The sequence below is a fragment of the Argiope bruennichi genome, chromosome 5, assembly GCF_947563725.1.
Source record: "Argiope bruennichi chromosome 5, qqArgBrue1.1, whole genome shotgun sequence".
Taxonomy (NCBI): Eukaryota; Metazoa; Arthropoda; class Arachnida; order Araneae; family Araneidae; genus Argiope; species Argiope bruennichi.
Window position 1 is genome coordinate 78211178 of NC_079155.1, and position 13433 is coordinate 78224610.

At 29.2% G+C, this 13433-nt stretch overlaps 1 protein-coding gene across 3 annotated transcripts in view; it reads left to right on the forward strand.

Moving 5' to 3' along the window:
- LOC129969127 (uncharacterized) overlaps nt 1-13433 on the forward strand; it is a 619939-nt gene that overhangs the window by 573086 nt on the left and 33420 nt on the right. For all 3 annotated transcript variants that reach the window (XM_056083546.1, XM_056083547.1, XM_056083548.1), the window contains 2 exons: nt 313-464; nt 2909-3118. In XM_056083546.1, the coding sequence (XP_055939521.1) occupies nt 313-464; nt 2909-3118 (362 nt within the window). The remainder of the gene's footprint in view (nt 1-312; nt 465-2908; nt 3119-13433) is intronic.

Consider the following 13433-nt stretch of genomic DNA (forward strand, 5'->3'; position numbering starts at 1 on the left):
AAATTGATTGTAATGCTGAAAAATACCCCAAAACATTTATTTTCTTCCATTCAATATTAATCAGCCCTCATGCTTGTATCACTTTTGATTGATTGATTCGTTTGTATCCGGGCCTTTCCCGAAACGAGCCCACATTGTCACAATTCCTATGACTAATCACTTTTGGTTCGAAAACGATCTAAACTGCACCCACCGGAACAAAAACAGTCTAAAATACACAGAAAAATGCCCCCTTCAAAATTACTACTTGTGGTCGCTTCATGTGGGGGTGCCTATTCATCATTTTCTCTGACTCCGTGTAATCCGTTGCAGATCAACAGAGCGTCCTCTCCAACAGCAATCAGGGGTTCAGCAGCACGGGCGAGGAGGAATCATTTGGCGAGGGTGGACGGACTCTGGGTAAGGCCAGGGCGCTGGTGGATTGCACCCCCAGCCCCTATGATAAAGATGGACTTGCTTTCAAGGTAGGTGATTAATTGCATTGCGTTTTATTTCTGTACTTCTGAATGATGGTTCGCAATGATGTGGAGTAGATGTTTGTGGATGATCAATCTTTTGGGAGCCATGCTTCTGGAACTGGAAGCGAGTACTGTGTTGCGCTGTTTTACTGTTGATCATGAAAAATGGTTCGGATAAATTGTAGGTCAATGGAAGAGGCTTGATAGCCAAATAAAATCTGTTAGAAAAATGACTGCTTCCAATGTTTCCAAAAAGCTGTCGACCTTTGGAAGTCAATTGTATAATCATTGTTATGGGGATCTAACAGTCATTATTTTTCATTATGTATATTTGTAATGGAAATGGTCACATTTACCAACTAGCACAAATAATAGCATGTCTGATATTATAATGCTCAAATAACTAGTTTTCTGAACAATTAGAAATATACGCATACTTTCAATTGCAGAAAGGGTTTGAATGATGTAAGGAATTATATTACATGTCAAGAATTATATTATCCTTCATTCGAATCTGTAAACGTTCTGCTGAAACAAGTTAAGAAAACTAAGCTTTTATATTGTTCCCCAACTTTGCTAGTCATATTTACTAAAAACATTTTGCATACTAATATTTTAACAAAAAATAAATTTCATTCTTCTACAACCGAAACGTACCAAGTTATGAAGATTAAAATATATTTTAGACCCTATAAATAATATATAATTCCTTAAGAACCTATATATAATTCCCTTTAGGAAATAGATATACCAATGATCGGACAGCAATTCCATCATGTAGGTATTCGTTGCTCTAAAATAATTCCAAGTTCCATAATGCCTTCAATTTTTGTCGCAGAAAAGGGGAAAGTTTTAGTGTAAATATTATAGTGTCAATAATATTTTACTCAATGTGACAGAAAAGACTGTAAGAAAATATTGACTGAATAAAGATGCAATTTTTTCAGTATAGCTTGTATTATCTTTAATGACATCAAATATAATTATATAGGTCGTTTAAAGAATTTTTCTGACAATGATTATATGTCTATATCTAATGATTTAGATATTACTATTGAATAAAGCACCCTTTAATTCTAATGAATAAGCTATTACGATTATCATTTAAATAGCAATTATAAAAGTTGTGTCTACACATAGAGATATAAATATGTTCTATTCAATGAGACCCTTTACAGCACTCCTAATATCGAAATGTAGATTTTATCAATCCTATTTAGAGTCCTATTGAACGTATGACAAAAACAAGACAATCAGAATATTGTTTAGAACGCCAAATTAATGGGAAAAAATTCTCTATGTATGAACGTCTCAATCGAAAGCAAAATATTCGAATATGAATATGTGCAATTCCCATTCAAATTCTTTGTGGTTTCGTTTCTGATGTATACGAATATTGTTCACTCTTGCTGGACTTATGATGCATATCGAACCAATTAACATTCGCGCATTTCGCTTTTCACTTTGGCATTGGAATGTCATTCCATATTAAATTGGCGACTCTTTCCAAACATTTTCGATATTTTGTATATAGGATCGTTAAACTCATTTTTCATAACGAGGATGTTCATTCATAGCTTTATTGTAAAGAGTCTAGTTAATTCTCTATGTAGACGCTGCTTTCACCATAGCGGCTAAATCGGTTCAAAAATCACATTCCCTGTATATAGTTTGTCTATTCTAATTACAGCCAGATAGATATTTATTGAAGAGAGGCATGTATATTCTGCAGAAGAAATGCTTTAAATGACTTTTCCAAAATTTCCATTCTAACAGCCAAGCGATGCCGTCAATATTTTTTTATATATATTATGATGAGAAATTTTTAATGAAATGCAATTTATCATAAATTTTATAATGAAATGCAGTCTATATTATTTTATTCTATCGATTTATAAAACTGAGCTTTACCACTTAATAATAAACTGCTTTAATAAATTATCTATCATATATTATTCTAAAATATTATAGCATCAATGCATAAAGTATATACTACTGTGTCTTTTTTATTAATTGTGATAGTCTATTCATTATGGGAATTTTGTTTTGTTTGGTATTTCTTAATGAAACTTTATGAGTCGTGTATATATGTAAAAATATCAGATAATTATTCATTGAAAATTTTTCATCATTATTGAGCTTAACTTTTAAAATAGTTACAAACAGTATGAGGCATTCATGATTTTATAATATTAGATTTTTCTCATTTAAAGGATTTCTCCTATTATTAAGATTTTTAACTGAGTTTTGAATTCATCCAGTTGTTGTTATTGGTCATGTAGTTCTTCTTATTATTATCATTCTCATTATCGATCTATATTTTATCATCATTTTTTAGTTCAAAGACGAAATAAATATAATACTTTTGTTTAATAGCATGCAAAACATATATTTTACTAAGAATATATCTAAATGTTTTTGCAACTGATTTATTTATATTGCTTTTTCAGAAAGGTGATATCATCGATATTTTAGCCAAGTCTAGTTCTGGTTACTGGGTGGGAAAGCTTGGAAACCAGATCGGTCATTTCAAGTTCATCAATGTGGAAGAAATTCCAAACGGAGATAGAAAAACCTCCAAGAGACGGTTTTCATCGTTTGACAACAAGTCCAATTTGGGAAAGACGCTAGAAGATCTTTTACAGCATCTCGGACTAGAGGTAAGTTCAAACATATTTCGTCTTTTCTTTTTTCTGATTATAGAAAAGGAAAGAATCGTAAAATAGTTGGGAAGACGTTCCAACAGTTCTTTTAAAATAATAAATGTTTCCATAATTGGTGGTTCGATTACAATTGCTGCTCGAAATCTAAAATAAATTTTACTATCCTCAGGCCTTTCCCACACATAATATCTCACTAATCATCTTGTAATAAGTTTATGACAGAATTTGGTGTCAATTAATTGTTTTGGTTACATGGTATTGAAAATACAACGGAGAAATAATTAATACCCAAAGTATTTACAAAAAAAGAAAAAATATGTTTTTTGTGATAAAAATGTTTTATAATTAAATAAGTCCAAGTTGAAAATGTTCCATATATTTAGGAACTTCTAATTATTTTAATAACTGTGTCTTCTCGTGTTTTTAATTGCAGCAATTGTATAAAATTAACAAATTTACGGAATAACCGTAAATTAGTTCTTTTAATGACGAATGATTCATATTTGGCATTTCTGCACCAAAAGTGAAATGTTGGTGAAAATTGAGTATTAGAAAGCTCCATCTTTTAAGGTTTTTGTTACAAAGTCTTCTCTTTTAATAAATATTTTAATCAAAAACTAACCGCACCAAAGATATTTGTAATGAACATTTTGACATTTGAACACACAGAGCTAGTAATATTGAGGTCACATCGGAAAAGCGAAATGATGCTACCATGAGCAACATATCATGATCATTTATCTTCGTTTTGTTAAAAAATAAACGGGACCTCATTGCTATCAAAAGCTAACACGATGGTATAGTGAATAATGATCTGTATACTTTGGTTGAAAGGTAATATAGAAATGCCTAAATACATTACGGGAACAGTGCTTTGTCATTTCGACTCTCAAAGATGCTTTATGCAGATGCCTTTCTACGGTACATATTTATGCAGATGGTGACTTTTATGTAAAGACTCGACGCAATTGATGACCTGCTATCAATCAAAATCCATCTTCTCACAGATAATCTCTCAGAGAATTTCAGAGATCTCTCAGAAACGTGTGATCTAGTGAATTAAATACAGAATGGTTATAATTAAAGTGCAAGCATTTTAAAGACTCTAAAAGAAAAATTATTTGGAGTATGTTGAAGAAACTTGGTATTCCTTATATTCACAACATTGGAAAATGAATTATTCAATTAAAGAAAATTAATTCAATTTTTTTCGATAGGCGACGCTTTTTTGTACACTGAAATTATAAAATATTTTTCTTTCTTGAAAGATATGAAATAAGTTTATACAATATTTGCTCAATATGTGGGTTTTCCAGTCCATTCAAATGTTGCAGACACAAAATAACATGATCAACAGTAACAAATAATGTTTATTTCATTGAATTTCTAGGACATGTCTAGTAATGCTGCTTTCTGAATCAACAGCAGAGTTAGGTTTGACTTTATAGACGCGGTCTTTTGCCAGAAGTCGCAAGAACTCAAATCAGATGAGCGGAAGGGCCAAGTATTTCGGAAATCTGCTAATTGTACATTTCACTAAAAGTTTGCTGAAGCGGTTGTTTATTAGAATGAGCAATGGGAAATGGGAACTCCATCTTGCATAAATAATGTTGAGTTTAGGCAATATCTTTCTTGCAAAGCAGGGATCACATTACTTTTTAGAATTTTACTGTTATTAGTGCCTGTTACGTAACAGTAAATGAGACCTGTTGGTGTAACATTTTTGAGAAAAAAAATGGACCAATAATAACGTCAGTTGTCCTACCACACCAAACTGCAGCAAACATTAAATGCAAGGATTTTCTAAAAATCGTATGCGAATTGGATGTGTCCCATATCCCACAATTCAGGGTGTTAACTTGTCCTGATATCCTTCATCAGGTCACAAAATCTTTCGATTCCATAATTCGTCGTCATTAATTCAGGAAATAATGAAATTGGCAATGTCAATTTATTGTTGTGGATTCATTAGTTTGCAGTGTTGCAGAATTTCAATTTTATATGGATAGCCTCTTAAAATGGAGCGCAAAACGTTTTGCATGATTGACCTTTGTACTGATAAAGTCCTTCCTACGTTTTTAGCAATTATATGAAACTAATCCACCCTGAATCAATTGCCATTGTAAAAACGGAAAATCTGTCAAAAAATGGCGTCTTAATTAAATTCTAGTTTTACTTATAGACTTATCAAAAATAAAATTTGACTAGAGCTTATAAAAGTAAAAAAGTACAACTATATAGCAATAGTAAGATATAAGTAAAGAAACTTTTTATTTTACTAAGACACAAAGTTCCAAAACTAAGCCTAAATCAATTCACAGGATTATGATGTCGAATATATCTTTAAAAATAAAATAACTTGAAAAAAAAAAGATAGCTTTTGTTACCAACTAATAATCAGGAGCATCATGTATTTTGTCCTATGTAAATGTCTTCCTATCCTATTTTGTCCTATGTAAAAATAAATGTAAATTAATATTTTCCGATTCATAAAACATAACTTTTCTTCCGATTTTTGGACTTTGTAATGAATGATTGGCATCAAAACATTATTTTAAGTTTCGTAAAATGTTTTCTCAAGGGGCTCACGAAAGTTGAGTCACAAAATGTCACTTTCTGATGTACCTAGAGGGTTTACTTCAATCGATAACTGATGTTCAGACATTATTTTGATTTACGTTAAGTGCATCCTCAAGAGATTGAATGGAGTTGCAAAATGTCACTTGCTGATGCACTTGAAGAACTAGTTTCAGAATCAGCATCAGACTCGGGGGATAGTAGCGATATATGACTGTAAATGTCAATGTAAGGAATTTCTAAGATTTTAGCAATTTCGCGAATTATTCAAGTATTGAAATATTTGTGGTAAAACAACTTAATAATTCACTTGACTTTTCTGAATTTGGATGACCAGAATTGCAGCTGCAAGATCTTTAAAATTATACGCACAGTAACTCATAAGCTAGTACAATTCGAACCGAAGGTGATGCTCAGGTAATTTTTTTTACCATGCTGAAATGACAATTAATAACGAAAGGTAATCGAAATTTCTTGGAACAATTGTAAAGGTATATCTTTTATTTTGTTTGAAATTTTAAAATTTGATAATTATGGAAAACATGTAGTTTTCAATTTTTTCATATATTTAATGGTCAATCATTCAGATGATTTTTTAAAATGCTTTTATTATTATTATTTCTTGTATTTGTATTTGTACAAATATCATACATCCGAGAATTTTTGTCTGTATTTATAAAAAGAAGTATGTGTGTGTAAGGGCGGGGGAGGAGCATATATATAACTTGGAAGCTGAAAATGTGCACCTCGAAGCAATTTTAAATAATTAAAAATTAAGCTTTAAATTGGTATAGATAGTTTAGAAAATGATAAATATATGATTCAATTTTCTTAATTTAACAAATTTTTTACATTTTTCCGCCATTTTTTTTTGAAAATATTATAGCACAAAAGATATTTTTAAGCCCTTTTAAAATTCAAAATATTATCTTTTTCATGATATTAGTTAATTGTGCATTTTTTTTAATCTTGACTTTTTTTGTAGAATTTTTAATAATAAATTAAAATGGAAACTGTTTTTCATAATTTCATCAAATATTTATTCACGTAATTTTCTTTCATTATTGAAAGCTAAGAAAGATTTTTACTAATTATCTGATTATATGAGGAATCATGTAGTGAATTTTCATTAGCGCAAAAGAAATGGTTCTATGATCTCATGGACACGAATTCATTGAACAAATTTCTTTTTCTGTCTAGAGAATCATAAATTATGCATCAGAAATTTAATTGGAATGAAACAACCAATATCCCGACGAACTAGCAGGTCGCCAAAAACAGCTCAAAGTATTTCTTATTTATGTCAAGCCAGTTTATCGCATCAATTCATATTCGTATTGCATTTTTAAAACATCTTTTAAAAAGCGTTTAGATATAAATAACTTTTAATCATAATAGTTTTTTACTTCCTCGTGTTCGAAGTATTAAGTATTCTAATCATTCAAAAATTCGAACTCGAAATTTTGAGGAATCTTCAAGTTTAAGACCATCCTGAGTTCGAATAAAAAAAGAACATTTTTGGCATTGTGTATATCTCTGTTTGTGACAAGTTAACTGTAAAACGCTTTAAGCTACAAGAATGAAACTTGGTACATGATCTTTACACCAAAGTTGTATTTTTATGAAATTTTGTACTAAATCCATTTAAAGGAAGCCTGTCCAGCTGTCCAAATATAAGTACAATAGCTACAAATCGAAGAGAACTAAGTGGATAAAATTTGGTTACAGATTTAGTTTCTAATGTGTAGATACCTATTTGAAACCAGATCCATCAAGGCCTTGACCATCTGTCAATCTGTACTTTCACAAGCATGCAAATGCGATAACTATAAAGCGCAAAGACTTAAATGTGCATAAAACTTAACATGGGAATTAGTGACTGCAATTATGTCAAAGTTTGGCTTCAATCAGTTCAAACTACATGTCTCAAATGTCTTTTCGCATGTCTAAAACTATTAAGGTGTATGTATACACTTGAAACTTCGAAAATCGTTCAAAATATCGAATATCTTTTTTGTTGCTTAATAATGTTCTCTGATTCTTTAGCTTTCAAACGATACCAAGATGTTGCCAATATTCCAAATATTTCTCGAGTTATAATTATTTTTCTTGAGGTGCTTTCATTGAAAACTCTAGTTACGGTGTTTTAAAACACATTTTATGAAGAATGATATTTTTCCACTATGTTGCTTCATTCAAACAATCATAACTCAACAAGAAATGAACCAAATACTGTTATTTATATATCAAAATAATCTGTATGAAAAAGCGGATGTTTTGTGCCTCAATCAAAGTTATATTTATAGAAATAAATTTTTAATAGCTGTTTAAATGTTAAAATGACAGAAAAAATCTCGCTTTTTCTATTCATCGTTGATGAAAAAATTGTAAATATATATATATATATATATATATAATATGTTTTTATAACTTGATTGAGGCAGACAACATGAAGACTAACATTAGGCATAATTTCCAACTACAATTGTGTGTCTGTACAAATTAGAATTTAAGATATCATGTTTCTAGAAATAGTCTAATTAGCTCATTAAATATCATTTAATTAATTAATAATTAGTGTAATATGGGTTTTTTTTCTCACTGAAATGAGTTTAAACATATATTAATAACCTACTGTGAAAAAACTGGATTTTTAAAGTTAAAATTAAAATAAAATCTTCAAGTGTGTACGTATACCTTAAGTGCGTCCTGCGGATTAATTAAAGAAACAATCGACGAAAATCAAATGATGATTTCATAGAAAACTGTAAATTCACATCAACTATCTATATTTCGCAATTTCACCATGAAAGGATTCACGGCTTAATCCAGGATCCACAATTTGAAAGTTGTGTAAAATTTTGGTATTGAAATGTCGATTCATTTGTTTTAATTATCATATCTCTACTGTTCAAAATCACAAATGCTTGCCTAATAGCCGCCATAACTCCAGAGAAAGATGGCTCATTTATTTTCTTCCATTCTGTTCATTGATCCTTTAAATATTTATTTAATTTAAGAAAAAAAATCATAAAACCGTGTTTTTTTATAAATCGTTCGAAGTCATTTTCAAGCTATATTTTCTTATATATTTCTTTTTAAGCTTTCTACAGACTTTTTTTCAAACTTTATGGGAAATTCTGATTTTTCCGGCCCGATTCCAAAAATTCTATTACGAGCGAAGAAGATATGATTTCTATATGAAACGTGATACGTTTGCAAGAGACGGATAACATGAAGCATGTTTCTGTCTGAAAAGCTGAAGATCGCCTGCAGTTCTCAGAATTTCTCATTTCTTGATGTCAGTGATACTTTCACACACAAAAAAGAAAGAAGAATGGTATATAGCAAATCTCTTATAATTAATAAACAGACAATTAATAAAAAATACTTTTTATACCAATGTGTCATTGTATTTTGGAAAGGCACGTTAAATTGGAAGTTTTTGAAAAACTGCTGATTAAATTTTTTAATTATATATGTAAATACAATACTTAAGAAATTAATCGTAGATTTACTGTCATAAATTTTAAAATCGTGTTAAAATAATTCGAAATAAAATTTGTAATGCGTATCTGTTGTGTGTATTAAGATAATTTAAATTATTACTTATCATATAACAGTATAAGATTTAAATTAGTGTATTATAAATGATTTTTTAAACTTTTATAATTCTCACCTAACGTATTCGTTTACTTCTCTATAAAATTTCTCATTATATAGGTTGTCCTTTTCAATCGCGGAAACCGTTTGAAATATGTATATACTTTCAATGAAAAAAAATGCTTTAAATATCGTAAAATGTATGATTTATGTTTTTTAGAAAAAAGGCAATTCTAAGAACATTATAGTCTAAATTTCTATACGGCTGGTTCTCCTATTTTATTAGTCACATTTTGTGACTAATTTTTGTGACAATTGAAATTTAAAACCAGCGGCAGTGTTCTTTACTAAGCATTCTCTCTAATAAATACGTTATCCCACAAAACGCCTTACATGGTACTGGCGTTCTGTAGTTACGGAATATCAAACTTTGGCGCAAATTTAGTATTTTTATTGAATGTATCGTGGCATCCTTGACAAATTTTTTTGCACAATTTATCCATGACATACATGAAAATCGAATTTGCGTTTTAAACTGTTTTTTCCTAAATCTGTTGAAACTAAAATTTGATACAAAATTTCACTTGTAATCACATTATCCCATATCAAATTCGATATATTTCAATCACTGCGTTTTTGAGTTTTAAATTTTTCTCAGAGTACAGACCGAGAGACAGTCAACCCCTTCTTGGATTAGGTTCAAAATTTGATTGGGGTTTAGTCTTAGAAGTTAATCTGTGTACCAATTTTTATCTATCCAGCTCTCTTCATTTTATATTCATCGTGTTAACTTATATTCGAACAGTAGGACAGACAGACTGGCTGTGAATGGATTTCGCTCAAAATTTAATAGAAATCTGCATTTTTGATTTAAAAATTGTGCATCAAATTTCATCTTTCTAGTTCAAAGTATTTTTGAGTTATCATTGTCACAGACAGACAGACTGAAATTTCCCAGAAAATGTGTTTTTCTAACACAAGGAGATCTAAAAAGTAGAGATTCTTCATAATAGATTTTTCACGTAGTCATAATAGTAGAGATTTTTCAAGATTACTATACTTTCTCTATACTATGCATCCGAGAATATAAAAGTCAATTTTTGCCAGATCAAAACTGACAGAGTTGGCAACTTTAAATTTGTTTTTTAAGTCAATAAATGGACTTCTTGAGGTACTGTCATGCTTTGAGTGGCAGAATTCTTTGAAGGCACCCTTTGAAATGGTCAAAACTCGTCTAAAGTATGGATTTTCAGAGTTAGATGCTGAAAACTTGACCTTTTTTTTTGTTTAAAATGTTAACACATTTAGAATATTTACAGCAAAGGCAAAGAAATATCTTCCTACAAATAATTAAAAATAACTGTTATTATACAATAGAGTTCATAATTTCTATTTTATGAAAAGTCTTATTTATTTATTTAGAATTTTATATAAAGAAAGTAAATTATTTCAAGAAATTGTATTATTTTATTTCATCTAAATATAAGAAGTACTTCCCAGAACGTGATTTTTAAATAGCGTGTTATTTCAAACTTTTTTTCTTTCTAAATTATCTAACGGTAGAATTTTATTCATACGCAGTACTTTGCAGACAATCGTTTGCATTATTATAGTGAAAATAACGTTACAAAAATCTACAAATATCAAAAGTATTTATTGGCGATTGATTTTCCGTTATGCAAAAATGTAAAAAAGGAAATAACGAAGAAAGAAAACGGTGCTTTATGAGAGGAATTATGCATCTTATATTGAAACGGTAAAAAGAATTGCGTGAAACAATTTACTTGCTCGTGAATCCCCAGTATCTTAAAACAATAACTCTATATTGTTCCAAATCATTAGGAAATAATAGAAATCCATTAAATCAAATTTGTTTCCTTTTCTTCTCTTAATTACATCAATATTTATGTTTATTTAAAATATGCAAACTTTTTAATATGAATATAATAAGGCCTTATAATAACATAATTACATTATATTTAATTTTTATAATAATTTTTTTCTAAAAATTATCGAATCGATTTTGTTTGACGCCATATTTTAAAAATAAAAAAAGGATGAGTTCGATTGGAGGCGACTCAAAATTATACAATTATCAGCTACCAATTAAGTGATTTTTTGATTTTTTCTTTCTTTAGAAACACTAATTAAAATAAAATGGAAATCATAAATTCGAATTTTTGAATAGAAATAAAAATAAAATAATGAAATTCGAAACAGAAGTATAACTTTCAGACGATTATATAATTAAAATTTTTTTTTTAATATATTGCGTTTTTTCTCCTCTAAAAAAGCATTACTTTATAACATAAGCAGATTAAAAGAAATATCGTCTGCCATCAGCATACAGAAAAAAGATCTCATTTTTGCTTGAAAGTGAAAAAACCATTTATATTATGGCAAAAATATTCTTCTTGACGCCAACATTATTATGTAACATGACCTAAGAAAATTTTCATGAAAAAAGTGTAAGGAGTAACGGGGAAATTATTATTACCAGGAAAAAATAAAAATCTAATAAGAATAATTTCTTAACGTTATACTTTCATAAGAATTAATTTATTTCCAATATTTTAAAATGTATGTGCTCTTTTCTACATTTAAACTCCATAAAAATGCAATTTGCAAAAGAATGATTTTTTTACGTAGGAATTTTATGCGCTTGGTTTTGTTTGTGATATATTAAATTTGTTGAATTCTATTATTGAAATATTTCTGACATAACCTATGTATTAAAGTCATTACAATCATTGCATTGTAAAAAATGTTTACAAAATCGTACATTGTTGTTATCATAAAAAAAAACTCATTATATCTTTTTAATATAATTCTATGCTAGAGTATAAATCTGCTCTAATCACACACAAATTTAATTCTTCTCTCATTTCTTGATTTGGAAATCATTTCAGTAAAATAATAAAGAAAAACTAATAAATAAAAGTTTTCATAAGCCTATTAACAAGTTTATATTCTTCTTTTTTCATTTATTGCAACAATATTGAATGTATTGAAATTCTATGCCTTTAATAATCCAACTAAAATGAAAATAAATGTACTTCCAGACAAACAATAATTAATATATTGGTGTTTTAAATACATACACGATAAAAACGATTTTTTTCATATGATTTTTTTTTATTTTCAATATTATCTTTATTTTTTTATCTCTATTCTATTCTAACATTTAGTTTAAACCAGCAGGATTGGTTTCCCCAAAACTTTCTCGCATACTAATAAACTTGTCATACCGAGAGGCCCTGCATGAAACTGGCATACAGTAGTTAAGAAATATTAACTTTTTGCGAGAATTTCACATTTTTACTGAATCTATCGTGTCATCCTTGGCGAGTTATTTGGCAATTAATTCCTGGCATGCAGCAAATAGTATCCGAAAATCGAATGTGTGCTCTAGACACGTTTTTCTTGACCGATTGAAACAAAAATTAGACACCTGGCATACAGTAGTTAAGAAATATTAACTTTTTGCGAGAATTTAACATTTTTACTGAATCTATCGTGTCATCCTTGGCGAGTTATTTGGCAATTAATTCCTGGCATGCAGCAAATAGTATCCGAAAATCGAATGTGTGCTCTAGACACGTTTTTTTCGACCGATTGAAACAAAAATTGGACACAGAACTGCACTTGTAGTCACAAAATCCCATGCCAAATTTGATATATTTGTCATTGTTTTTTTTAAAATACTCGCGTTTGCAGGTTTCTGAATTCACAGACCGACAGATGAGCATCCATATAGCTGGAAGCGATTTTGAGTTGTCTTTGTCACAGACATAAATAGACGGATGGGCATTTTCCAAAATGTGTTTTTCGAATTCGGGCAGGTCTGCAACGTGGGGATTTGTCAAAATCTCGAGTTAATTTTTTGACATGTTTTTTGACTATGTTTTCTCTAATGTAATGTACACGGAAAAGTAAAAAAACAAAATTGATTATTTCAGCTTTCTGCAACATAAAATTCTGAAACTGTATACTTTCCTTATATCTTGGCTCAAAATTTGCGACAATCATTTTGTAAAATAACACATAATTCACAACTGAAAAAAGAAGATTATTAAACTCAGTATTAAAAACGCGAAATGTTCCGTAAATTTAAACGCACTATAATTAAATA